At 39.5% G+C, this 26,760-nt stretch overlaps 2 protein-coding genes across 2 annotated transcripts; both read left to right on the top strand.

Annotated features, from left to right (window-relative positions):
• Positions 1 to 6,304: 6,304 nt before the first annotated feature.
• Positions 6,305 to 8,883, top strand: LOC115694311 (uncharacterized). The gene has a single exon (XM_030621433.2). The coding sequence runs from the start codon at positions 6,388 to 6,390 to the stop codon at positions 8,548 to 8,550; it is 2,163 nt and encodes a 720-aa protein (XP_030477293.2). The 5' UTR covers positions 6,305 to 6,387; the 3' UTR covers positions 8,551 to 8,883.
• A 12,573-nt stretch (positions 8,884 to 21,456) lies between these two features.
• LOC115694312 (probable mitochondrial import inner membrane translocase subunit TIM21) lies at positions 21,457 to 26,482 on the top strand. The gene is made up of 8 exons (XM_030621434.2): positions 21,457 to 21,822; positions 23,144 to 23,200; positions 23,280 to 23,298; positions 23,744 to 23,904; positions 24,638 to 24,816; positions 24,919 to 24,967; positions 25,648 to 25,767; positions 26,013 to 26,482. The coding sequence occupies exons 1-8, from the start codon at positions 21,649 to 21,651 to the stop codon at positions 26,169 to 26,171; spliced, it is 918 nt and encodes a 305-aa protein (XP_030477294.2). The 5' UTR covers positions 21,457 to 21,648; the 3' UTR covers positions 26,172 to 26,482.
• Positions 26,483 to 26,760: the final 278 nt, after the last annotated feature.

Below are 26,760 nucleotides of genomic sequence, written 5' to 3'. Positions count from 1 at the left end.
CCGTAGCCCATATATCATCACCAAAAGTAAGCTAGGTCGCCGGAGTACACCGAAGTCCCAAGGTAGGTCAAAAACCGTCTATTTTAGCCTCGCACACCAGATAATCGATGGAATGCCTCGGTGAGGCCGAGCTGTTTTTGGTCACTGGCTGTCGAGCGGGTCATCGGACGGCAAGTGGGATGGGCGGAAAGCTTGTTGGTGGTCCCTAGAGGCTCGATTTAGGCCTGAGCCGGCATGGGTCGATCGACTAGGGGTCGATTTTCTCTTGGTCGGCATCCCTGCATGCTTTTGCATGTGAGAACCGACCCGACCCGAGTCATGACCCGGGTCAACAAATTTAGGTCGGATCCATTGACCCGGGTCAGTTCCAATCGACCCGATTTATTATTATATTAATATTTTATATTTTTAATAAAAGCATTTAAAAAATTATTAATTAAAAACATTTAAAAATATTTTTTTGTTTAAATCGTGTTCATCATCATCATCATCATCATCATTATTATTATTATTATTATTATTATTATTATTTCTGAAAAAATATAAAAAAATATGTAAAAAATCGTTTTTTTTATTTCTTTTAAAATTAAGAAACAGTTTAGAAAGTAGTATTTTTGAATATTTTTCTAAATTATGTGGATTATTTGATTATCAATCATGTTTAAAGTCGGATAGGCCCATAGGGATATGCGGTAGGACTTCGTATGTTGTCTCTACTATTATTGTTTTATTATACATGTTTTTTTTAATTGAGATATAATTGCATAAATTGTTGTGCTTTGAATGTCGTTACCTTAGTTAGGGCTAGAACCTTAGGCTGCATGTCTAGTTTGATTGCTAATCGTCAATGATTGTACACTCGCTTGATCACCTCACTTGTTAGAAGAAATGTCCTAAAATCAATCCAAATTGTTTGAAAAATATTTTGTGAAATGAACAGGGTAAAAAGGTACTAGAAGGGCATTAGTTATCCAACTAGTGTAACCAAGTCCCCGAACTCATTTAATCTCTAGTTCATAGGAGTAAGGTGATTTTCCCATCACCTTACTTAGGTTTCTAATCGACCTACCCTAAACCGATTAGTATCGACTCTTAGATAAAAATTATTTGCAAGTTCAAAACCTAAACCTTAAGTCGCGATATGGTATGGGCTTAGGAAAGCCCGAGTTAAGTCATGAACCTAGACTTAGCGCGTACCAGGTGAGACCCCCCTTTTTTTATGATTAAAAACCCGGAAGTCTGTCGTGACAAATGTACGTTGTTCTTTGGATCGAGAAGCAAACATTGAAAACCAAGGGAGAAGAATCACGATGGCAAAAATCAAAATCCCGAGTAAATGATCGAAAAGCACCACAAAAAGCATGATTTATCAATCAAGGAAGAAGAATCTAAATATGTTAATCAAAATCACAAACAAATTTTTTAAGATACTAAAATTAAGGGATTGACAACTCTTGTAATCTAAGGATCTTTCTATTTATTATCTCCATTATTGTATTGTTTCCTTGTGAATTGTAACACTTTGTAATATTTTTATATAGTTGACATCATCTCAATAAATTTTATGTTGAGATCAACGATCAAAGCACCTTTGTTCTTTTATGGTATTAGAGTAAGAGTCCCGAGTTCAAATTTTTTCATGTCTCTATTTACCTCCCTAATTACATTTACTTGCTTTAGGCTTACGCTAATGTCCAGCCAAGACGTGAGAGGAAGTATTAGAGTAATTAATTATTAAACCACATTTTCATCTAATAGCTTAAACTTTGTTGGTAGTGTCCCACAAAATCTCACAAAATGATGTCAAAGAAAACCAATACGATAATTCAGTTTAACAGTTTGAAAGTAGAGATAGTGCACACGGCTTAATTATATTTCCCCTAGTAAATGAGTAGAGTAAAGGAGGTAGACAAATGGGAGAAAAGATTATTATAGGTCCTCCAAAAATCATGGTAAAATGTAAGATTTTTGAAAAAAAAAAGGGATAAGTGCTCTACAAGTCCTAAAATTTGTCATGAAAGTGCAATTGAGTTTCAAAACTTTCAAAAAATGAAATCAAGTGCTAAAACTTGTCAAGAAAGTGTAAACGAGTTCTAAAAATTTTCAAAAAGTATAATCAACGGAAGGACTTAATTGGACTAAGTTGACAAGTTTTAGGGCTTGATTGCACTTTTTGAAAGTTTTAGGACTCAATTATACTTTCACGACAAGTTTTAAAATTTGATTGCACTTTCTGAAAGTTTTAGCATTCAATTGCACTTTCGTAACAATGTACTTATCCAAAAAAAAATCCACAATAAGAGATTGCTATTCTTCGTCTCTATGGGAATAAATCTCGCATAATTCCCAAATGAAGATATTATTCTTGCATTTGTTTACCTTATATTCTTCATTCCAGTTTTGTCATTTTTATGGTAATAAATCTCGAATTGTTCCTAAATCAAAGAAATTATTCTCGCGTTAATTACACAATATTCTTCATTCTAGTTCTTTCTGCTTTTTTACTTATAAAACATAAATCTCAATGCACTAAAAAACCCCGCACACAGTTTATCTTTTTTCTACTGAGAGCAGAAGGTTTTCGTTGCTCTGTGAAGCTAGCCTCACGCGGATCCGTCCACTCCATAGGACCCATGCTGCCCAAGCCTTTTCGCTCCACCAGCATGGATCAATCTCAACTTAGAACGGCCAGGCCAGCTGAGAGCCACAGCAGTCCCGACCTGCAAGAATTGAACTCCTGTCCCACCACATTGATGGCCCCACCAAAGTTACAAGCCCGCACAACTGAGCTCACGGACGGTATCGGTAACTATGCATCTTATAAAGTGTGTATTGTCCTTACAGATGCCCAATGTGTGACTTCTATGCATAGGAATTTTTTTGGTCGGCCTATGCATAGGATTGCTTGCATCGTTTCCCTTCATCACACTTCGTGTCTCTCTGCGCACGATCCATAACTCAAAGGATTTCGAATTTTGTTCAATGGCCACTGTTCTTTGGATCGAGAAGCGGCCAATCCATGGCAGAGAGCAAAATCTCGAGTGAAATCTTGATCGAAAAGCACCGCAAAAGCTGGACCAAGCATTTTCTTCTTAAAGGCACTAATTTATCAATTAAAGGAGATGAATCTAGATATGTTAATCAAAATCACAACAGATTCTTGAAGATACTAAAATCAAGGGAATGACCGCTCCTGTAATATAAAGATTTTTTTATTTATTATTTCTATTATTGTATTATTTCCTTATGAAGTGTAACACTTTGTAATATCTTCATATAGTGGACATCATCTCAACAAGTCACTCGTTGAGATCAACAATCAAAGACCTTTGTTCTTATGGTATCAAAGCAGGAGTTTTGTACTCCAATTACATTTCCATGCTTTAGGCTTAGGCTAAAGCCCAGTTTATTCTGAGAGAGAGTGTTAAAGTAATTAAATATTAAACCACACATTCATCTAACAACCTAAGCTTTAATAGCAGTTGATCCACTATATGTCACAGAATAATGTCGAAGAAAACCAATACAATAATTCAATTTAACAGTTTGAAAGTAGACATAGTGCATGCATCTTAATTATATTTTCTTTAGTAAATGATTAGAGAAAAGAAAAAGAAGACATATGGGAGAAAAGATTGCTGTAAATTCTCCAAAAATCACGTAAAAATGGATGAACTTTGTAAAAATAAAGTCAACAAGAAGAGATCGCTGCCCTTTTTCTCTATGGGAATAAATCTCGAATTATTCCCCAATAAAAAATTATTCTTGCGTTTGATATCTTATGTTCTTTATTCTAGTTTTGTTATCTTTGCAGGAATAAATATCGAATTGTTCCTAAACGAAATAAATTATTCTTGCGTTAATTACACTATATTCTTTATTCTAGTTCTTTTTACCTTTTGTACTTATGAAACATAAATAGTTCAATGGACTCAAAAGCCCTTCACACGGTTTATCATTTTTCCTATAGCCGTTCAAACCAAACACAAAAGAAAATAGAACAAAAAAAAGAGGAAATAAGGTTGTGCCCACGCACAAAGGAAAACAAGAGGGACGGAAAAAGGAAAAAAAAAGTGAGGGTGTGGAGGATTCAGTCCATCGGACCATGGCGGGCCCGAGTGGCGCTGATCGTTCCACTGTCGAGAGTGGTCAGTTTTCGCTGCTCTGTGAAGCTAGCCTCATGTGGACCTCTCCACTCTAAGGAACCACGCCACCCAAGCCTTTGCTCGGTCCGCATGAATCAGCTCTCGGCTTGGAACGGGGCGGGCCAGATGAGAGCCCCAGCAAGCCAGACCTACAAGAATCGAACCCATGCCCCACTAAATTGATGCCTCCACCTGGGTTACAATCCCGCCCAATTGAGCTCGGCAAACAACATCGACAACCATGCCTCTTATAAAAGTGTGTATCGTCCTTATATATGCCTGATGTTGAACTTCTATGCACAGGTTGCTTGCATTGTTTCCTCACATTTCACATCTCCTTGTGCATGATTTAGAACTCAATGGATTTCGCATTTTCTTCAATGTCCATTGTTCTTTGGATCGAGAAGCGGCCAATCCATGGCAGAAAGCGAAATCTCGAGTAAAATCATGATCGAAAGCACTGCTAAAGCAAGCATGTTCTTTTTAAAGGCACTGATTTATTAATCAAGAGAGAAGAATCTGGATATGTTGATCAAAATCAAAAGCAAATTCATGAAAATACTAAGATCAAGGGATTGATAGCACTTGTAATACAAGGATGTTTGCAAATATGATTCCCATTGTTGTATTGTTTCTTCATGAATTGCAACACTTTTGTAATATATTTATGTAGTGGTCATCATCTCAACAAATTGTACTTTGAAATCAATAATCAAACACCTTTATTCTTTAATGGTATTAGAGAAGTCCAGAGTTCAAATCTTTCCATGTCTCTATTTACTTCCCCAATTACATTTCAACGCTTTAGGATTAAGCTAAAGTCTAGCCTACATGTGAGAAGGAGTGTTAGAATTATTAAATATTAAATCACGTCTTCATTTAACAGTTTAAGCTTTATTAATAGACAATAGTGGTCCTACAAATTCTAACAGAATGATATTGAAAAAACCAAAACGATAATTCAGTTTAAAAGTAGAGATAGTACATACATCTTAATTTTATTTCTCCTAGTAAATGAATAGAGAAAAGCAAGAAGACCAATGGGAGAAAAGATTGTTCTAAATCCTCCAAAAATCATGTAAAAGTGAAAGAATTTTGAAAAAGAAAAGTCAACAAGAAGAGGTCGCAAGAGAAAAGAGAGAGCAAAAGAAGAAAACTCAAACTCAGCTGGATGCCTCATTGGCACTTTCAATCTCTTAGGTGATAAATATATTGGAAGTCCTAAAACTTATCACGAAAGTGCAATTGAGTTCTAAAACTTGAAAAAAGTGCAATCAAATCTTAAAACTTGTCAAATTAGTTCAATTGAGTCCTTCCATTAACTCCATCCAATTTAACTAACAAAAAAAGCTAACATGGTTTTTTTATTATTTTCTTAATCTTACGTGATGATGACGTGATTCCGTCCAATCAAGTCCTTCCATTTTATGACTCAATTGCATTTTCATGATAAATTTTATGATTCCAATACACTTATCCCATTTTTTAAAACCAAGATGAGTGCTCTCTTTTTCTACTTTTTTTGCGAAATGTCTTCTTGAAGGAGGGATTGGGAAATATAGTCGATATAAATTCTTTTTTAGGGTTGATATCATTAAAAATTATAAATCAGTATCCCATAATATATTTAAACCAAAATTGATTTTCGTCTCATAAAAAAAAAACTCAAACCAATACACATAACATATTTGCCCTACAATAATTTTCATCTCACGAAAAATCCCAAATTTGTACCCCTAACCCAAAACTCAACGTAAAGGGTAAATTTGGGTGAGAGACACCGATTTGGGAATTTTCGTGAGATGAAAAGTAGATGGTATGAATGTATCACCAATTTGAGATTTTTTGTGAGAGAAAAGTTAGTTTTGAATAAATATGTCATGGGTACCAATCTAAGTTTTTTCTTATAATATCAACTTTTTTAATTGAGTAAGGAATGCTCTTTTTCCATGGCCCTCGAGGACGGAGGGAAAGAGAAATTCCTTATGTGGGCAGCAATTATAATTCCATTGACGTTGTTTACTAAATGATTGGAACTTGGCGCGGGTGGAATCAAAATTAATGCCTGGAGCCCACTCGGTACATCGGACTATCGGAGGGGATATCAATAAAGGCAGGTTTCCTCCTTCATCTGCCCACACAGGAAACGAACTCTCAAAGCTTCTAAACTTCTTGGCACTCTGTTACCCTCACCAAGAGCACAATCTGTCTATATTCACCAACAACAACAAAAAAAAGAAACATGAGGGACTTGCAAGGAAGCCGAGTGGTGACGGGGAACCAAATCATCACCCAGGCCACCGTGGTTGTGGAGAGGCTCCAAACCCCGGAGGGCATGCTCGCGCTGATAGAGCTCTACGTGGGCTCGGTCGCCTTCCTGCTCCTCTTCCTCGCAGCTTTCGGCTCATTGAGGCGTCGGAACAACAACCCGATGCTCAAGGTCGTGCTGTGGGCCGCGTACACTCTCTCGGGCTACTTGATAACGTACACGCTCGGGCTAATGCGCGAATCCCCGTTCCGCAACCCACTGTTCCCGCTGTGGGCGACTTTCTTGATGATCTTTCTCGGAAGCTCAAACTCTTTCTCTGCATACAGTCTTGAGGACAATGAGCAGTGGAAGAATTATGCTTGGCAACACTTAGTCACGTTCATAGGGTTACTAACATTGTGGACACTCTATCTGACCACCATGCCGTCAAGGCTGGCGGTTTTCCTGCTCTATTTCGTCCTCCTAGTGCTGAAGACAACAGAGAGAGCACTGTCGCTCGTGCCGGTGAGCGTGTTTGGCCGGCACCGATTAATAAAATGGGTCGCGGATCATATGAGCTCCAAGCGTCGTTGCCCGGATCCCAGCGAAGTCGATCCCATCACTATGAAAGGATACAAATATGTGGTGAAAATGAGTCGGACCTTACTCGAGAAAATCTTTGGTGAAGTCGGAGCACCAAAGCCAAATTCCAATATGGTTTCAGAAGACTACGAGGAGGAAGTCATCACCATAGAAAAGGTGTGGGCGTGCAAAGGGCGGCTTTTGAGCTCAAGCGGGGGTGACCGGGATGACAAGCTCAAGGATATTTGCCTCTCTTATGCGCTCTACCTGCTTCTCCGTTTGAAATTTTCGCGCTACTTGTTGCCAGAAGAAGCTCATCAGACGGCTTGGCGCTTAATTCGAGAAGGAATTCTTCAGAAAGAAGATGATGGGTCTGAGCGAGCATTTCGAGTCGCTGAAGTCGAGCTTACCTTTCTTCACGATTTTTTCTACACCAATTACCCCGTCATTTTCCAAGCGCGCCTTTGGCCGCTGAAAGTGGTGGAGCTTTTGTGTTTGATCATGGGCACAATGCTAACAGTAGTATTCCTGATGCCCAAGACCACAAAGCCCCAAGGTATTTTTGTCCAATTGGTGACATCCGATGGGTTGAGCATCGACGTTCTCATGACTGCGGTCTTTCTCCTGGTATTCATATGTGTTGAGCTTGTTCAGCTCTTTCTAATGGCTATCTCCGATTGGGCGAAACTTAGATGGCTTTGCAACTACGTGAAAAAGGAGTCGTGGCACGGGAACAAGCCCATGGAGAAGCTGATAGGACTAATATGCCGGGTACGTTTGAAGCCTTGGGAAAGGAAACTTCGCCAATACTCTTTTCTCGAATCGTACAATTACGTCCCTTCTAGATTGCTCTACAATTTCTGCACAATCAATTTCATCGATGTGGTTCGGAGCGGTCAAAAACAAGGCGCTCCTGTTGAATTGTCGAATGAAGTGAAGAAGGCTGTGTTTCATTCTCTGAAGAACAGTAACGGAAAATTGGAGAATGGACAAGCTTCTTTGAGACTAAACAATGTGTCAGATGAGCTCTCTTGGGCATGCCAGCTCAAGACGCAAACTCGTGTTATAATGGTTTGGCATATTGCTACGAGCTTTCTTGAGCACGAGCGGCCGTCGAATGAAGATCCAAACTTCCACGTAGCGACTAACTTGTCCAAATATCTTGCCTATTTGGTGGCATTCGCCCCGAGATTGCTACCCGACCACCTTTATGACGCGGAGAACGTGTTTGACCAAATAACCCGCGAAGCTCGGGAGGTGCTTGAGGGGTACAAGAAATATGAAGCAAGAATCAAACGACTGACGGAGATTGCGAAAGAACCAGAGGATCCGGATACGGTTATGAATCGGGGCGCTTGGTTGGGGAATCAATTGCTTGGAAAGGACGTGCAGCTTATTTGGAAGATACTGGCGGAGTTTTGGGCCGAACTTACGTTATACGTGGCTCCATCCGACGATGCAAAAGCGCACGTTGAGCACTTGGTAATGGGAGGGGAGTTTGTGACTCACTTGTGGGCTTTGGTCTCTCATGCCGGCCTACAGCGAAAGCCTCTTAGCGATGCAAATATGGCATAGCTAGGGGAGCGCATTCTTGGCAGCTACGTTAATTGTACTTTCGACCTACACAGGTTTCTTCGTTTACTCCCATTCAGGAAGATCTCTTGAGCGGATGGAAAACAATTCGTGCGTAGGATTACATCTTGTCTAGCTGACTTTGTTGTTTTCTCGGAGTTAGTTTCAGATAAACCAGCTTGCAATGATCGTTTCCGAGATCTTGAGAATTAATTGTATCAGCAAGAAGAAACATTGAGTGGTTCTAGAGAGCAGTTTGAATTGGGTCAGGAGGGTCCATGTACTTAATGTAATTCAGGTGACATGGCTTGCCAATATTTCATTGAGTGATCCATCAATAAATTTTTATTGTATATCTAATTTCTCTAGCTCGTCAGCCACTTTTTTATTTTTGAAAAAATTACCAAATAAATCCTAAACTTATTGTAATTGTGTCAATTCAGTCCTAAATCTTTTTTTTTGGCCAATTGGGTCCTAAACATTTTGCATTTGTGCCAATTTTGACCATAAATTGCTAACATAAATGACAGCCGTCCTACGTGGTGCGGTTGGCGCTGACATGGATAATTTTTAATAATATGTCTAGAATTTTTATTAATTTTTTTATGTTTCCTTTTTTGTCTTTTCTTCTCTTTTCCTTCTTTCCTTCTTTACTTTTTTCTTCTTCTTTTTTTCCTTTTCTCTTCTTTTCTTTTTTTTTCTTTTTTCCCTCCACCGACCCAGGCGAGGGCAGCCCTTGCTAGATCGGGTGAGGGTTTACCCTTGCCACCCCAGGCGAGGGCGACCATCACCCGAGGCCATCGGAGGGAAAAGAAAAAAGAAAAAAAAGAAAAGAAGAGAAAAGGAAAAAAAAATTAAAGAAGGAAAAGAGGAAAAAAAAGGAAAAATAAAAAAATTAATAAAAAAATTCGATAAAACATTAAAAATTATCAACATTAGCGTTGTGCCACGTTCGGCGTCCACATAATCGATTTTCGGCCACGTAGGACGATTGGCCTTGGGCAAGGGTTGCGCTCGCCAACTCAAGCACCCCTTGCCAAGGCTGGCGAGGGCAAATGCTCACCTGAGGTCGGCGGAGGGAAAAAAAAAAGTAAAGAAGGAAAAGAGAAGAAAAGAAAAAAAAAGGGAAAAATAGAAATAATTAATAAAAAATTTGAGAATATATTAAAATGTTATTAAAAATTATCCACATCATGTTGAGTCGTGCCACGTAGGAAGGTCGGCGTTCACGTCAACGATTTCCGGTCACAATTGACCAAATGAACTCAATTGGCACAAACGTAAAAGGTTTAGGACTCAATTAGCCAAAAAATAAAAGATTTATAACTGAATTGATATAATTACTTGCATACATTTACAATACGCTAAAAATTACTAGTTTTGTGTTATCATGTATTTTCAGAATTTGTGCTTTGACTAAAAATTCATTGGTTAAGTGAATTGATCTCAAACTCAAACTCGTTGAAAACTCATTTGAGTCGGACATAAGCTTGAAAGATCAAAGCTCAATCAAGCTTGAGTTGAGTATTTCAAGCCTTGCATGTTCACGTCGATACGAGCTCTTGAACTGTATTGGCTCGACTCAGTTACTCCCTTATCATAGAGTATGGCTCGATTTATCCCTATCACTTGTAAAGCAACTTTTGAATTCCCCTTTTGAAGAAATCATAATTACTGCACTTGTGAAATTTCAATCTATCGAAAGTTGCAATAAAAGAAAACGAAATAAAAGGGTTAATATCACGAAAAACCTAAAACTGGTATATTTGCGACAAATTTATCACAAACTAAATTTTTGACCACCAAAAACCCCAAATTGGTATACTTGTAACAAATTTACCCTTCGTTAAATTGGATTAATATCACAAAAAATTATAAATTGGTAAACCTATGAAAAACAGAGGGATAAATCCCCAAATTGATACACTCGTCAACTGTCACGTGTCATTCAACTCAGTAATTTGACGGTAAAATTTAACGAAAACTAACGGAGGGTAAATTTATCATAGATATACCGGTTTGATGTTTTTTATGGTAAAAAAATTAGTGTGGGATAAAATTATCACGGGTGTATCAATTTAGGGTTTTTTGCGATATTAACTAAATAACAAATTCACTACAAAAGCTATCTATTATATATATTAAGTCAATAGTTTGCATGAAATAACGAGACCCACGTTGAGACTCATACTATATTGTTTACTACACCGCCTACAGTACATGCATAATGTGAACAGTAAGCTACAACTCCTCTAAAAGCCGCCTTGTACAGTGCCGCCGCCGCCATAGTGCTGCTATAGTGACTTCCAAATGAAAAAGTATTCCGTGATTACAGTGCACCACGTCATAGGCTAACGTTACATGCATTTTTTTGATGAAGTCCTATAATAAATCGCCATGTGTCGATGACATGGACATAAATAAACAAAATTAAAACTCACTCTTTCTTTTTTTTTCTCTCTTCTCCGGACTCCATCCACAGCCAGTTCCTCCGCCAGCAGTCACCAGAGAAGTGGCCGGAGCCACATCCACGTCGACCGTCCATGGTCGAGCCATCCCCTCCGTCGTCGCGGCGACTCGCATTCGTTGTCCGTCCATGGCTGAGCCAGCCACCCACTTCGTCGTCACTCGAGGCCACCCCTCCGTGAATGAACAAACCCCCACAATAACTTGCAGCTCGTCCATTTGCTTCCCCAGGCGGGCAAGTAAAGGTAGAGACTTTCAAGCCAATCTCACTTGGGACTATCAATGGCGTAGCCAAGCCATTGAAGCATACACCACTGGAGTGAAGGTCCATCACATAAAAAAAACAAAGTTGAGATCTTCACGGGCCGCTGCATATGTCTATGTACAGATCTGAATATGGGCGCTGCTCCAACTCTGTCCAACAACTCTTTTTATGATTAGATGAAACCAGAGAGCGATGTCGACGCTCATCCATGGCCATAATTGGTGTCGGTCGGCCAGTTCTAGAAATTTGTGTGCTCGCGGAAACATGAAAATCAGAGGTCCATGGTCGATAAAGGAAACCTGAAAATCCGATGACGTGCCACGTCAACCTATGACGTGATGCATTGTAGTTACTAAATATTTTCTCCCTCCCAATGCAAAATTACCAAAAAAGCCATAAACTTATTGTACGGATGCTAATTTAGTAATAAATCTTTCACCTTTGCTTATAAAATCTTAAATTTTTTGACGATTTGTCAATGTAGTATTTCCGGTCAATTTTTATCAAAATTCGTGATGTTGATGTTGGTTGTTTTACGTGGCACATTTGGAGCTGATGTAGACAACTTTTGCTTTTTTTAAAAAAATTTTAAATTTTATTATAATTTTTTTCTTTTCTTTTGATTTCTTTTCTTCTTCTTCTTTTGCTTTTTTTTCTACTAAGACCTTGACATTCTGCTGCAATGTCACCGCAGATTGACAATGAGATAGATTGTATTTCTCGTGTTCCATACTCTAGTGCTATTAGTAGTATTATGTATGCTATGATTTGTACACATCCTGATTTTGCACATGCCGTTAGTATTATAGTCACCATATTGCAAACTGTGGAATACAATACTGGGAAGACTGTTGACACCGTCATTCATAGCAATGAGTTAGTAAGCATGCTAACTTTTCCCAAGTTTCCTTAGCACAGTAACAAGTAGAAATTCGATTGAATTCATTTGCATCTAAGCACAACATAGCAAATCCATAGCCTTAGCATTCAATTGGACTTGCTTGGTATCATTTGTATTCCACTCTTTTTCACATTTTGGCAGCGTTACCCCATCTCCATTCTTAGTTGGTACATGCGGACCATTCCTATTAACACGCCACGAATCATTATCTCGAGATTGAATCAAAGTTCTCATCGTAGCTTTTCAATTTTGTAGTTCACACTCTAAAATAAAAGGAGGTCTAACAATCAATTGACCTGCGCCCAGAACAGTACCAACAACATTTGCAGCCATGATTTTTAGCTCGAACAATTCAATCAATCACAAGCAGATCACACAAGTATTTTTCAGGCTTTGATATCAATTGTTTGCCCAGATAATCAGATAAAGAAGCCCATTATTCAACAATTTAGCTAAAATAACAAATAATTAATTCATCGAACGCGTGGTGTTTATAAGATAAAAGAGTTAAGCTATAAAAAAAATGTTTCACCAATTTATGGTGGTTCGGTTCTAAATTGGTGCCAACTCCACTCCCTAAATCATTTTTGGAATTGTGCCCAATCCACTGGTTGAAAGCTTGATTACAACTATTGGAAGACTGGGAGACCAACTTTCCGTACGCTCTCAATATTAAGAAGATACTTTCTCTCAATTGTATCTCTCTAATAAAATGTTTTTTCCTCTAATAATTTATTGCTAAATGATTACAATAGGCTTGAGTCAGTGTTTACTTTGGATGTGTGCTGCTGCCACCTTTACTCAAGTAAGAGAGTGTCTTATTTGTGATGATCAAGCTCAATTAAACGGTTCAATTTTTCATTCGAACATTGACCAGATGAATTGATCTTTTCTGGGCAAATATCCGGCCGCCTGGACTCCGGTCGCGTTGCTCGTATTACCTTCAGAAGTCTGCGGACATGTAATTGTAATTAGGGGTGAGGACTAGTCCAATTTTAACTCGAGAACAGGACCGAACTAGCATGTTCTAGGCGGTTCCAAATCAGCACTATTTGGTGTGGCTCCTGGTACTAGGGTGGAACAGGATCGAACTGACACTATTCAACACTTTAAATTTTGCCCTTTTTATCATACTGCCATGAGTATGTTACAATAATCCACAAACTATAAGAAACTCCCACTAGTCGGCGTAGGATCTCATACTGGGGCTCTATTTGTCTTAAAAAGTAAAAAGGTGGCATGTCTCCTTCCTTGTAGATTGATGTGGGATCGTACATTTGGGCTCGATTTTGGTTTTTTTTTTTTTCACTTTTAGTCATCCTCAAAAGACAGTTCCACATTGATCTGCAAGGAAAAGGACATGCTCATTTTTTTTTTTTAACTTTTAAACCATTTAGAGAACAAAAGGTTGACGTTTGTGCTTATTCCCAATTCTCGAGAAGCGGGCTGGATCGGTCAATTATAGAACATGAAAATTATCAAAAAAGTTATAAAAATCTTATACTTTTATCAATTTAATCTTAAATTCTTTTAATTGTGTCAATTGGATTCTAATATTTTTACGTTTTGTTAATTATGTCAATTTGATCAATATTTGCTAAAAATTACTGACGTGGACGCCAGTCATTTTCTGTGGCACGACTAACGTTGACGTGATTAATTTTTAAAAATATTTTAATATTATTTTCGAATTTATTTATTTATTCTTTTTCCTTTTTTTCTTTTCTTCTCTTTTCCTTATGTACTTTTTTTCTTTTTCTTTTTTCCTTTTCTGTTCTTTTCTTTTCCCTTTTTCCCTCCGCCGGCCATCACTATACCTCGTCAATGGCTGGTGGAGGTTGCCGGCCTCGGGTGAGGGACGCCCGCGCATGGCCTAGCGAGGGACGCCCTCGTTGAGTCGTGCGAGGGTTCCCATGCGAGGGCTGGTGAGGGTTGCCCTTGCCTAAGGCCGGTGAAGGTATAAAGGGAAAAAGAAAAATGACAAAAGAAAAGAAGAGGAAAGGAAAAAAAAAAAAAAGAAGAAAAAAGTACACAAGGAAAAGGGAAGAAAAGACAAAAAAAAAGAAAAAAATAATTAAAATAATTCGAAAAACTTATTAAAATTTGTCCTCTTCAACGCCAATCGTGCCACGTAAAATAGCTAACGTCCACATCCGTGATTTCCGGTCAAAATTGGCTGGATAGACTCAATTGACAAAATATGAAAAGATTTATGACTCAATTAGCACAATCAAAAGTTTTTCAATTAGCAAAAGTGTAATAAATTTAAAAAATTTTGGATAATTTTCCCAGTCTAGAACGATTCCAAAATTTTGGAATCAAATCGAGAGCCATACGGTAAGTTCCCATTCTAAGTCGAGGACCGACCCACTCAGAAAATCGATCACCCTCACCTACCTGTAATACTAGAAACAGATAGCAAATATAGTCTATCATAATTAAGGGTGACTTTGGATTCGTCAAAACTAATTTGGGTCAACAAAGCGTTGTCGCTAATCTCTCGCCGATCACCCATGCCTTGATGTTCGTGAGGAAGAATGCGCGGCATCGATCGAATGTATTCGGGTGGGTCTTGAGATTTGATGATTCGAAAATGACGATTAGCGCACGGGCAGAGGCTGATTATAAAGTGGATTTATAATGAGCATATGCCAGTGTGGGACTTCTATGCACGGGATTGGTTTTCGTTGTTTCACTTCATCATACCTCATGCCTCTCCGCGCACAATTCTGAGCTCGATGGATATCCAATCTTCATCGGCGTCCGCCATTTCTCTTTCGATAGAGAAGAGGCCGGACCCATGGCAGGAAGCCAGATCCCGAGTAAACAAGTTGTGGCGTCGTGGTGGTCCAGGCGAAACCACGTAGCGAGCTCGAGCAAACAATGTCGTTCTCATCTTGTCTCCCGTTATCTGCATCGCTCGCTCTAGCTGAAAAACTGACGAAAGTCGTCCATCGGGTTCAATTTATTATACCTGAGGGGCCTGTGCGTAAGGCTCTCCGCAAGAACTACGGTGCTCGCCGGAAATTGGTGTGGGCTACCTTCAAATTGTTAGCATAAAAGAGTTGGGACAAGCAACTTCTCTGACCATAGACCGATAGCATGCTCATAAGAAGCGTTCGGCAGCATTAAAGGATGATGCAACAGTGTGCGAAGTTGCTCGAAAGACCAATCTTTTCTGAAGGACGAGTCGTTTGCAGCAGGAAACTTTGAGTTACTCGCAAATCCAGACTGAACTGGCCCAGTTACTTGCCCTCTAGCAGGCTCTCTGATGGCCTATGACTCAAATAGTCGATCGCCGTGCTATGATCTAATGGAAAGAGGATCCAAAACGATACCTCTTTTGAACTCGCAATTACGAGATGAGAACTTTCGGCGGCACGACTCTCGGTCCCGTGATTGTATTTTGCTGAGACAAAACTCATTAGACTGATGTCTTTGCTTCTGATTGTTGTTGGTATTGGTTAAGAGCTGCTTTTTTCGCAACAAGTCACTGCTGTTTTGCTGCGTGATGCTTGCTGGATGAATGAGCCTCCTCCTTCAATTTTCCTTCGATTTCTTCCTTAGGGAAACTACTACATCTATGTCACCAAGATAAAGATGCTTAGTTAGAGATGTAGGGTTCCAATCTTTTCTGAAGGACGAGTCGTTTACAGCTGGAAACTTTGAGTTACTCGCAAATCCAGGCTGAACTGGCCCAGTTACTTGCCCTCTAGCAGGCTCTCCGATGGCCTATGACTCAAATAGTCGATCGCCATGCTATGATCGAATGAATGAGCCTCCTCCTTCAATTTTCCTTTGATTTCTTCCTTAGGGAAACTACTACATCTATGTCACCAAGATAAAGATGCTTCTGAGGCTCCACCTGCTGAAAATCCTCCTGCAGAAACATTTCAAGTTGAAAAGGAACAGGATCCGCTTGCTAGTATTTTCAGTGAATCGATTTATATATTCCTTTGGCTAGAAATTAGCCTGTTTGCGGATTATCAAATGCTGGCCATCCTAATCGAAAGTGACTGAGGCTTAAAAGGCATTTCGAGAGTAGGATTATCAAAGAGAATGGATGTAGCTATGTGAAAATAAAAACAAAGTAGTAACGACGATACGTATTTGCTAATTAGTGAAGATAGTGTAGAATTTTGCATTTAATTGATTGTGTGATCGTATAAGTCGTGTCGTACGCTAAAGTATCCAATTCATGCCATTCGCAACCTTCATTGTTTTTTGTCTTATTTTCAGGTGGTTCTCTGAAATAGTCATTAGCTCTTCGAAACAGGGAAGCAGTCGTAGCTTGTATTGGCACAGCACGCCATTTGCGTGAACGAAACTCGACAGCAACAAGAGATGTGTTTTTTGAAACAAAATGATTTATTTCTAAATGAAAGATATCATCCTTGCGTCTGTTGCATTGACCCATGAAGTTTTACAAAATATAGAATGAAAAGCATAGTGACTATGAAATAGAATGAGAGAATATGGTGTTATTTTGACACAAATTATTTCCAACCAAAAAAAAAAAGTGGTGGTTCAGAGGGTCCGGCCCATTGGGCCATGTTGGGCCCGAGCGGCGCCGGCCCGTTATCCTTCCACTGCCGGGAGCGGGAGGTCTTCGCTGCTCTGTGAAGCCAGCCTGACGCGGACCCCTCCGCTTTAGGACCCACGCGGCCCAAGCCTTCGCTCGGCCCGCATGGATCAGCTCTCGGCTTGGAACGGACGGGCCAGATTAGAGCCGCATCAGGACCGACCCGCAGGATCCGGACCCATGTTCCACCACATTGGTGCCCCCACTTGGGTCACAAGCCCGCGCAACCGAGCTCGGCGAGCATCATCGATAACTGTGCATCTTATGAACTGGCTTCTGTCCAGATATTCGGTCGATGTGGGATATCCCTTCGTCACTGCTCATGTCTCTCTGCGCACGGTTCTGAAACTCCATGGGTTTCGAACTTTCCTCAATGCCCCGCTATTCTTTCCACGGAGAACCGACCAATCCATGGCTGAAAGCTAGACCCCGAGCGAAATCATGATCGGAAAGCGCCACAAAACCTGGGACTGAGCATGTTCTTCTACGTGGGAACAATTGGGCCTGAGCACGTTGGTTTGTGCAGCTACAAAGCGCAATGTTCAGGACATAAGAAGCGCCGACGAAACACAAGTCGTCAGTGGTGGTGTTGTCGTTGTCTCCCAGGTGAATCCATGTAACGAGCTCAGGCCAACAATCGCATCTCGATGCGGTTCTTATCTTGTCTCCTCTAGTTTGCATCGCTTGCTTATTCGAAGAACCGTGGCAAAATGACGAGCCTTCGTACATGTCTATCCGTGCAATTCATCGTGCCTATTCTAAGGGGACTGCGCTTAAGCCTCTGTGCAAGAACTACGGAGCTCCCCAAAACTCGGCGCGTAATACCTCCAAATTGCAAGTTAAAAGAGTTGGATGAGTAGCTTCTCTGACCATAGATATAATATGGTCATAAAAATCATCTTGTTAATATGCACAATTTGAGATCTGGGTCATGTTAATATGCACAATTTGAGATCAATTCGAGGCCTTTCTTAGCTTCTTTACTCGGTACCATTTCGTAAAATTGATGAGCATATCCCTACAATTTTTATGGAATTTACTGTGCTTCGAAACCACTTTTGTGGGCTCTGATGTTTCCACTTAGAAAATGGAATAAAATTCTTCTTCCTAATAAAAAAAGGAACTTAATACATGATTTGAGTATCGTTGAATATATGGTTGAAGTATAAGCTCGATTTCGATCATGATCACGTATATGCATAATTTGAGATTAATTCGAGGCCTTTTATGTTTGTGAACGGTACTTTATACGAAAGTAATGCTTGTATTTTCATCTATGTTGCATTTTATACTTCAAACTTCACGCTCATGTCAGAACATAGCCAAAGTTTGATTTGACCGATTGAGCAGTGAGTAGGTCATCCGATCAACTAAGAGGGCATTGAGTATTTTCCAATGTCGAGCTCACATGTCAAAATACTATCTCACGTCAGATACTGAATTAGCGGGTTCTCAGTATCGGCTCCGCTAAAGCCTACGAAAGTGAAAATGCAATGCCCAGAAATTAATCGATGATGAGACACCTAGGATGTACAATAAAGATATACACCGAAATTTAATCAATGACATGAATCTGAAACTATAGTTAAGAAATACATTAGAATTTAATGCCCAACGCAAGTCTGAAAACCATAACTATTGCGCAGAAAAGTAAAGATAATTAAGATATAACAAGTCTATTTGTTTGTGCACGGAGGGCCTTCAGTAGATGAATGCTAGCATTTACGCCATAATCATATGGAAGCATTTCTCCTGCATTATCGCCATGCCTTCTTCTTATCTCCGAAAATCTTGTGCCCGTGCTCTCATGATGCTATGATCTCATCTTCAAGAGGTCTTGAAATCTCGTCTTGATCCTTCGTGTCTATCTATTGCCACGTTCATTCTTTTTTCCTTGAATTTGTTGCTGCATTCACAAGTAGTTTTTAAATTTGAAATTCTCTAATCGCATCTGGATGCCCTCTAGGTATCCGACCTTCTCCCGGTGTTTCAATCGGAAATCTAATAACCTTTTTAACTAATATCCTTATCGACTATTGCTAACCATACGCAGTCGTATACCGACAATTGATTAATAATCATCGATGTATATCAATATCGAAAATAATTCTTATGGTTGTCGATAATGGCTCATGCGTTTAACAATAACTTGCACTCTAACCACGTGCGAACATGCTTCCTAGAACTTTTGGAGAATTGATTTATTCTTTTTTTTTCACTAGAAACAGCTTGTTCGCAAATTGTTAATTACGGGCCGTCGTAATCGAAAGTAACCGTAGGGTGAAACAGCATTTTGTTTTTTGGTCGAACTGAAACAACATTTGAAGAGTAGGATTTATCGACCAAAACGGTAAATATTAAACCATACAGTAACAACGAAATGTCTGGCTAATTGTTGAGTAGAGTTTAGCATTTTAATTGATTTTATATTAGGATAATTCATACGCTAAAGTTTAAAGTTCATAGCCTTTGAAATTCGCATGGCTTTTTTCGGCCTTATTTTCGAGTGGTTTTCTAAAATCGGTGTTGACTCTTCGTGTTACGAAGCAGAAGCAATTGTAACGCGATATCACATGCAAAATCAATATGATGAAGGTATTAACTTATACCATTGGATATATATGTATATCAAGTTCCTGGGAATAAATCTCGACTCGTTCCTAAATGAAATAAATCATTCCCCAATTTATTATCATTACATATTCTTTACTCTAGTTTTATCATCTCCGTGGGAATAAATCTCGAACTATTCCTAAACGAAAAGAAAATATTCCCACATTTATCGCACTGTATTTTCTTCATATTAGTTCTGTTTTTTGCCTTTTCACTTATAAAAAAATTGGCAAACGACATGAAATTGTGAAGAAAAAAAAAAAGTGGTGGTTCAGAGGGTCCGGCCCATTGGGCCGTGTTGGGCCCGAGCGGCGCCGACCCGTTATCCTTCCACTGCCGGGAGCGGGAGGTCTTCGCTGCTCTGTGAAGCCAGCCTGACGCGGACCCCTCCGCTTTAGGAGCCACGCGGCCCAAGCCTTCGCTCGGCCCGCATGGATCAGCTCTCGGCTTGGAATGGGCGGGCCAGAAGGTAGCCGCACCGAGCCCGACCCGCAGGATCCAGACCCATGTTCCACCACATTGATGCCCCCACTCGGGTCACAAGCCCGCGCAACTGAGCTCGGCGAACTGCGTTGGTAACCGTGCTAGTTATAAACTGGGTTTTATCCTGTTACTTTGCCGATGTGGGACTTTTCCTGCACAGGTTTTTCTTGCATCGCTTCACTTTCGTCGCTCTGCGCACGGCTCTGAAGCTCAATGGGTTTCGAATTTTCTTCGACGTGCGCTATTCCTTTAGATCGAGAAGCAGCCAGTCCATGGCAGAAAGCCGGATCCCGAGTAAAATCACGAGAGAGAAAAACACTGCAAAAGATGGACCGAGCATGTTCTCATATGGGAGAACTCTTGTCGTTCTCGGTTCTACTGTCCAGTCTTTCGAGTCTCTTTGTCGTGAAATGTTAAATCCGCGAGATGGTGATTTTCTGTTCTCTTGGAAGGGAAAGACCAGGAGCGACTCATCTCTTTCTTCTCTGCGAGAAGCGGTACTAACAGAGACGGAAATTGGGCCTGACCACACTGACTTGTGCAGCTCCTGAGCGCAATGTTCTGGACCTAAGAGGCAATGACGAAAACAAGTCTGGCGTTGGCAGCATCTTAGTCATCGTCCAGGTGAATCCACGTAACGAGCTCGGGCCGGCAATCGCATCTCGATGAAGTTCTTGTCTTGTCTCCTGTAATTTGCATCATCGCTTGCCTGGTTGACGAACCGTCGCAAGATGACGAGTCTCTGTTTGTGGCTATTGTTCATCTTATCGTGCCTAAGGATCCTGCACTTAAGTCTCTCCGCGAGAACTACGGAGCTGCCCTAAAACCGGTGGTGGACTACCTTCACATTGCAGGACAAAAGGAGTTGGATGAGTAACTTCTCTGACCATAGATGTATTCTGCTCATAAGAAAGCATCTTGTTGTACTGAATATGCAGATAGGCTTAATCTATTCCAGAGAATTATAAACTCGATTTCGATCTGGGTCACATTTATGCACAATTTGAGATCAATACAAGGCCTTTCTTAGCTTCTTAACTCGATGCTATTTTGCAGAGTTGGTTTGCACCTCTTGGCAATTTTTACGGAATTTACTTTGTTTTGAAGCTTCTTTTGTGGGCTCTGATAATCCAACTTAGAAAAAGGAATAAAATTCTTCTTCCCTCTTGAATATGGGTTGACTTTGCTTCAAGCGTAATTTTATCCTCGGCTGGCCTTAGCCGAGTTTTGTCGGTGAAGGACAATTTCTTTGCAACTAAGTTAGTCTAATAAGAGAGATCAGATTAATTGGAATAATGTATGTGCTATAATCTACGTAACGAAAATTAAAGGATGATATCGACTTTTTATATAAAGTGGATAGATAAATTCTATTTAAGGGCATTTGGGAAATTATAATTTAAAAATTTGTTCGACAATAATTCGATACAAATTTCTTTTAATGAATAAGAAGATTTGTAAAAACAAAAAGGAGAAAAAGGATTAAATTTTCTTTTGGTCAATAAGAAAAAGAGGAGGATTAAATCAAGACCTACACTTTCGCACGTGTGGTTAGCCGAAGCGTATCTGCACAAAACCGCGACTCGTGGGGGACTTGGGTTGGGTTTTACAGTCCCCTTCTTCCTCCTCCTCTTCCTCTTCCTCTTCCTCCTTCCTCCTCTGGTCGATACCTGCAAATTTTTGTTCTGGGTTTGGAATCTCTTGAATCCGAGTCGACCCATTCTTCTGAAGATCCTAATTCGATCGAGAAGAAGGTCGGAGCTGAAGAAAGCGACGAGTGGGGCGACTGATATGCAGCACATGAAGAGATCGGCCGCGTGTCTCAACGTCCGATGGACCGGTTTGATGAGACTGCGGAATGGGTCGTCTTCTCTGCCGGACCTCCAGCGTTCGAGTTCGGTGTCCGAGGTGGGCCTGTCTTCGTTCTCGTCGTCGGCAGTCGCCACGAGCAGTCGCAGCAAATCTGTGAGGACCCTTTATTTTTCAAGTTCATTGGGTGTAATGCTCACTGTGATGAGAAATGCGGGTGCTCGAGAATGTATATGTATTGGGCTGCATGCAAATTTCTTTCTTTTTTTCTTCTTCTGGAGGCGAGGCATTCAGTTCGTATTGTTCAATCTTGTTTGTTGTGGATGTTGCCTCTTTACTGCTTGTTGATGATTTGACCAGAGGATGTGAAGTTTCAGTTTTGGTTTTGTGCTAGCTGTGGGAGAGGATCTCTGTTTTCGTTCAATTTTGAGTCACAAGCCCGTTAAGGAGGATGAGATATATGTGTTGTGGGAGATTCTCGTTATATTGGAATTGAAAACATTAATTATATTTTCTGTTAATTGCTCAGCCTGCTTAGGAGTACTGGGTGATTTGGAAAGTTGCTAGTGCGATAACAAATGGTTTGTTAGTAATGGTACCAAGTTTTGACATTCCGGGCTAAATTCATGCTCTTCCTCATTGACCATTCGAATGTACTAGCTTGATGTTTTGTGGATCTAATTCCAAGTGGCTATTTTCCCTTACTCTTGAATATCCCAGCAAATTGGCAATGCAGATAATGACTGGTCATCTTTTCCTTTTCTCTTCTTTGTAGTGCTAAATAAATTATTAGCTTGTAGATGAAAACTATGTTGATGCTTTGTCCGTGATGCAATTTTTTCACCGGACATAGTCTTCAGTACAATTGTTGAGTGCGGTCATTCCGAAAACTCTGTACTGGTTGATCCTTGTGGCACCCTTTGTCTATCTGGCTGTTTTTGAGGATTATACTCTCTATTTTGTCTAAGATAGTTACTTGTTGTGAAATTGGGTTCGTAGAAAGCTTGATCATTGTTGGGTTCTTTTTATTGCTCAATAGGAGTTCCGATTTACTTGCATACTTATGGAGCCTTGACTTCCATTTGTTTATAAAAGGAAGAAATTGTGTAGGATTTTATCTAACAATTGAATCAGGGGAATTATTTTGTTGCCGTGATAATACTGATTTGGTTAAATATGGTTCAATCAGTTTCTGAAAACCATTGGTTATATAGATCCACGAATTGAAGGTACTATATTACTAGTTTTTTGCCATTCTCGTGATGTCATTTTTCATGGTATTAATTGTGGATAATCAAAACGATGGTACTTTTGTCCAGTTCTTTCACCAAGAGTAAGCCTTGCTCATAATTAATGACTGGCTAGATTTCCTTGTATCCATCTTTCTCAGCTTATTTGCTTTATATTTGGTATGTGTCACCTTATGGGAAGTAACTTTAGATGTGTGACTGGAATTTGTTCTACTGATCAATTTCAGGGTGTATTTAAGTCGGGTTATGTGAGAAGTACACTTCATACTGAACTTATGACTAAGGTGATGTAGTGGTCTTCTCACTGTTTTAGTGTTTGGTTCGAAATTGAAAACTGAAGTTCCTTTCTTTTAAATAATGCAGGGGATACTTGGGGCCAAAGGTTAGCCACTGACATATGAATATATCCTCACGCTGCTTCTGCTTAGAATATGTGTTGCTTGTTGCTAGATGAACTTGTTGAGCCATGCTATAATTTATTGCTGCATATATGTGTGTTAAGTTTTTATGACGTGGGCAGTAGTTGTGTATCCATTCTCGAAATATTTGGATGTGGAGCCACAATAGTACCTAATCGCTATAATTTGAAAGTTGTATATGCGAATGTTCAGCTATATGCTGATAAATTTGGATAATTACAGTTTGGAGCGTGAACATTAAACTTGATTTAGAAATCGACAGTGCTCCACAATTCAGTGAAACAAAAATTCGTTCTTTATTTCAGAACCTAACAATTCTTTGGTTTTTATAGGTAGTTGTGATTGCCCCTAAGATGAATGCTTGTTTATACAACAATAATGATTTCTTATTCTAAATGTTATTTTCAGGAATCCATGTGCCCTTAAGAGTGCTACACAATAGGAAAGGTATAAGGCTATCCCCATCACAGCTCCTGTATACAGGAGCCAATGTAGATTGTAGAATCCCTTCGTTATCCAGATCCTTTGCTTCCCGATCTTCAGAGAAAAAGGGAGAGACTGCATCAGAGGTTTGGAACTTTCGAGTTGTTTCTTGATCATAGTCTGCTTAGCATATATAGTAGTCCAAGATGAATTTTTCAGAGAACGTGCTTTATTTCCGGGCTGTTTTGCTATCTGCACTTGTGCTCTCAATAGCATATTTTGCATTTTATACATTTTCAATTGAGTGAAAGGGAGTAAATTTGACTTTGGATTATGCTTGGGATACCAAAAACTTCTACTAAAGCTTGTTTGCAAAGGGATGTGACAAAATTTTGTTGGTGATTGAACATTGGTCACCTGTTTAGATACTAGTTTAGAGTATCATATTCTGGCATTGCTCTCTGACTTTGGTCCCGTCAGAAGTAGGAAGTAATTCCTATTCAGCTTCTATGCTTTTGATCTCCTAAAGTTAGTGCAACTCATTCCAGTTAGATATCATTTCTTCTCTCACTTTTGTTTGCTTAATGTTTGTTGACTTAAATGCAACTGCAATATTGTAGGATGAGATCAAGTAGATGAATCATTGACAAGCTTAGCATTATTTATAAGAATTTGGAGATTTTGCTTACTATTATATTAGTAACTTGATTTTAGATTGAGAAAGTACGGGTAATCGGTATCTGCTCTAATAGTTTATGGTAATGGTTAGCCATGTTGTAATATCGCTGAATATTCTTGAGAGATCCATTCTAGTTGTAAATAACCATTACAATTTTCCCTATCTTTCTCTCTGGAAACTTATTTGTTGTTGTTTTACAGACAAAGAAGGATGTATCTACAATTGAAGATCCCTTTGATGCTCCTACCTATAACATACCTGAAAAACCTGTCACGTTTGTAGAGGGGGCTTCATACAGTCTCATCATTCTTGCGGGGCTTGGCATTGCAGCTGCTGCAGCATATGGTGTTTTCAATGAGCTCATATTCCAACCAAAAGAGTAGGAAATATTTTCTCTTTCTGAATATGGACGTTTGGTTTTGAATTTAGAGAACTGACTTCTTACTACGTTGTTTGTGACCATAGTGCTCTCCTCTGGCAGGTACAAGATTTTCAACATGGCTCTGAAAAGGATTCAAGATGATAGTCAGGTTTGTACGTATATATATATGAGAATAAAAACCCTTCATGCCTTTACTGGTACACCGTTGTGGCAGGCCCAGAAGATGATTGATTTTGGCTTTGGGGGCATTAGTCAAATTGGTTAGTTCTGGCTATGCCGCCCCTCAATCAATTATTAATCACTCATTGAGCTCAGGTAGCTCCTTTAGTCAGACTAACTGAAACAAGAGGAATTCAGGAAAATTCCTTTTATGTGTATCTTGCCTAAGATGTCATCTCTGCCTATGTCAACCGTTGAGAATGTACATACTACAAAAATGATGAAATATGGATTCAAAAGCTTAGCGCTCGTAATAGCTTTTACTTAGATTTGGAAAAGCAACGACCTCAAAAGCATGGCTGTGGACCAGAATTTCTGAGGAAAATAAATGAACCTTTTCATCATATTATGAGCCTACGTTACTGGCACAATCTAGTCCAGGTTTGCTCGTGCAAAATTTAAGCTGAAAACCACCCATGTGCTTTTGAGTGTTAACTTGTCATGGCAGCCTTGTGGTTTTAGTCACCTGAGCAGACTTATGATCATGGTTGCAGTCTAAATTGCTTCAGCTCAGATCCTTGTCACTGTCTATTCACAATTAACTCAGATTCTTTCTATCTGGTTTTTTCTCTAAGAAATATTTCTTGTGCCTTAATTGTCTTGAATCAGGTTAGGATAAGGATTGGATCACCAATCACTGGATATGGTCAAGAAAGTAGGAATCGAGCTGCACGCCAACGTATTCCACACAGGGTCTGGACTGATGAAGATGGTGTAGAGCATATTGAGGTGACACAGAATTATGAAAAAATACAATCTTTCGGTTATATCTTACCTTTTGTATCCATGAATTTGATGTCGAGAGTTTTCAAATTGTGAACTTTAATGGTCACTATTAGAAGGCTATTTTATCTATTGTTTGTCTCCTCTTTTATTCCTTTGTGGAATAGAAAAATCATTCATGCATTTTGTTTTGCCCAACAACTCTTCTAAAACCCTTTCTCTGTTATTTCGCGCCAACTATTCTCACACAGGTCAATTTCTATATCCGTGGGCCCCATGGAGCCGGAAAAGTTTTTTGTCGAATGTTTAAAGACAAAGTGGAGAAGCAGTGGAAGTTCACAAGTTTAATTGTCCAGATCATGTCACCTTCCCCTGCGCAATTGTTATTGGAGTCTTATGTGCCAGCTTAAATAATCTGAAGGACTCATTTGACAGAGATGAATCGCACTTCTGCCTTATTTATTGTGGAGTAGATCTCAGACCAAGTCAAGTTAAAGGTATTTTTTAGGATGGTAAAATTTCTGTATCTTTTTTCTTTTTCTCATTTTCATATTTTGATATCAATGGCAAGAGCGCGAGGGGAGTTTTGTAGCATCTCCGCAATTTTCTAGCCTGGATTAGTTTTTGGTTTTGTTTTTAAAATTTTATTTTTTTCCTATTTTCGACCTGAAGAGGAAACTCCTTTCACTTTCTTCATAATGAATGCTGCTGATTTAATGAGTGCACTGTAGATGCTTCTACAATGCGGGCTTGGAGGTTTTACTTGTTAGTTTAGTTCATGCTTGCTGATTTGCAGTGTGGCAACAAGCATAAGTCCTTGAGTTTGTTGTATATTGGTCTCAGTCCTGGTTCATCAAGATATGGTGCACAATCCTCTTATCCATTGCTGGCTTGTTGTAAACTGCTATTTGATCATTATTTTCACAGGTGTACCAGTGTTCAGTAAACACTGGACATCTTGCTAGTTCTTCGGCATTAACTCTTTGTTATTGGCATAAT

The sequence above is a fragment of the Syzygium oleosum genome, unplaced genomic scaffold (assembly GCF_021117445.2).
Source record: "Syzygium oleosum isolate NSW1041296 unplaced genomic scaffold, Sole_v2.1 Sole_v2.15, whole genome shotgun sequence".
NCBI lineage: Eukaryota > Viridiplantae > Streptophyta > Magnoliopsida > Myrtales > Myrtaceae > Syzygium > Syzygium oleosum.
Note: the sequence above shows the minus strand (reverse complement) of the source record. Positions and strands in the feature narration are given on the sequence as shown.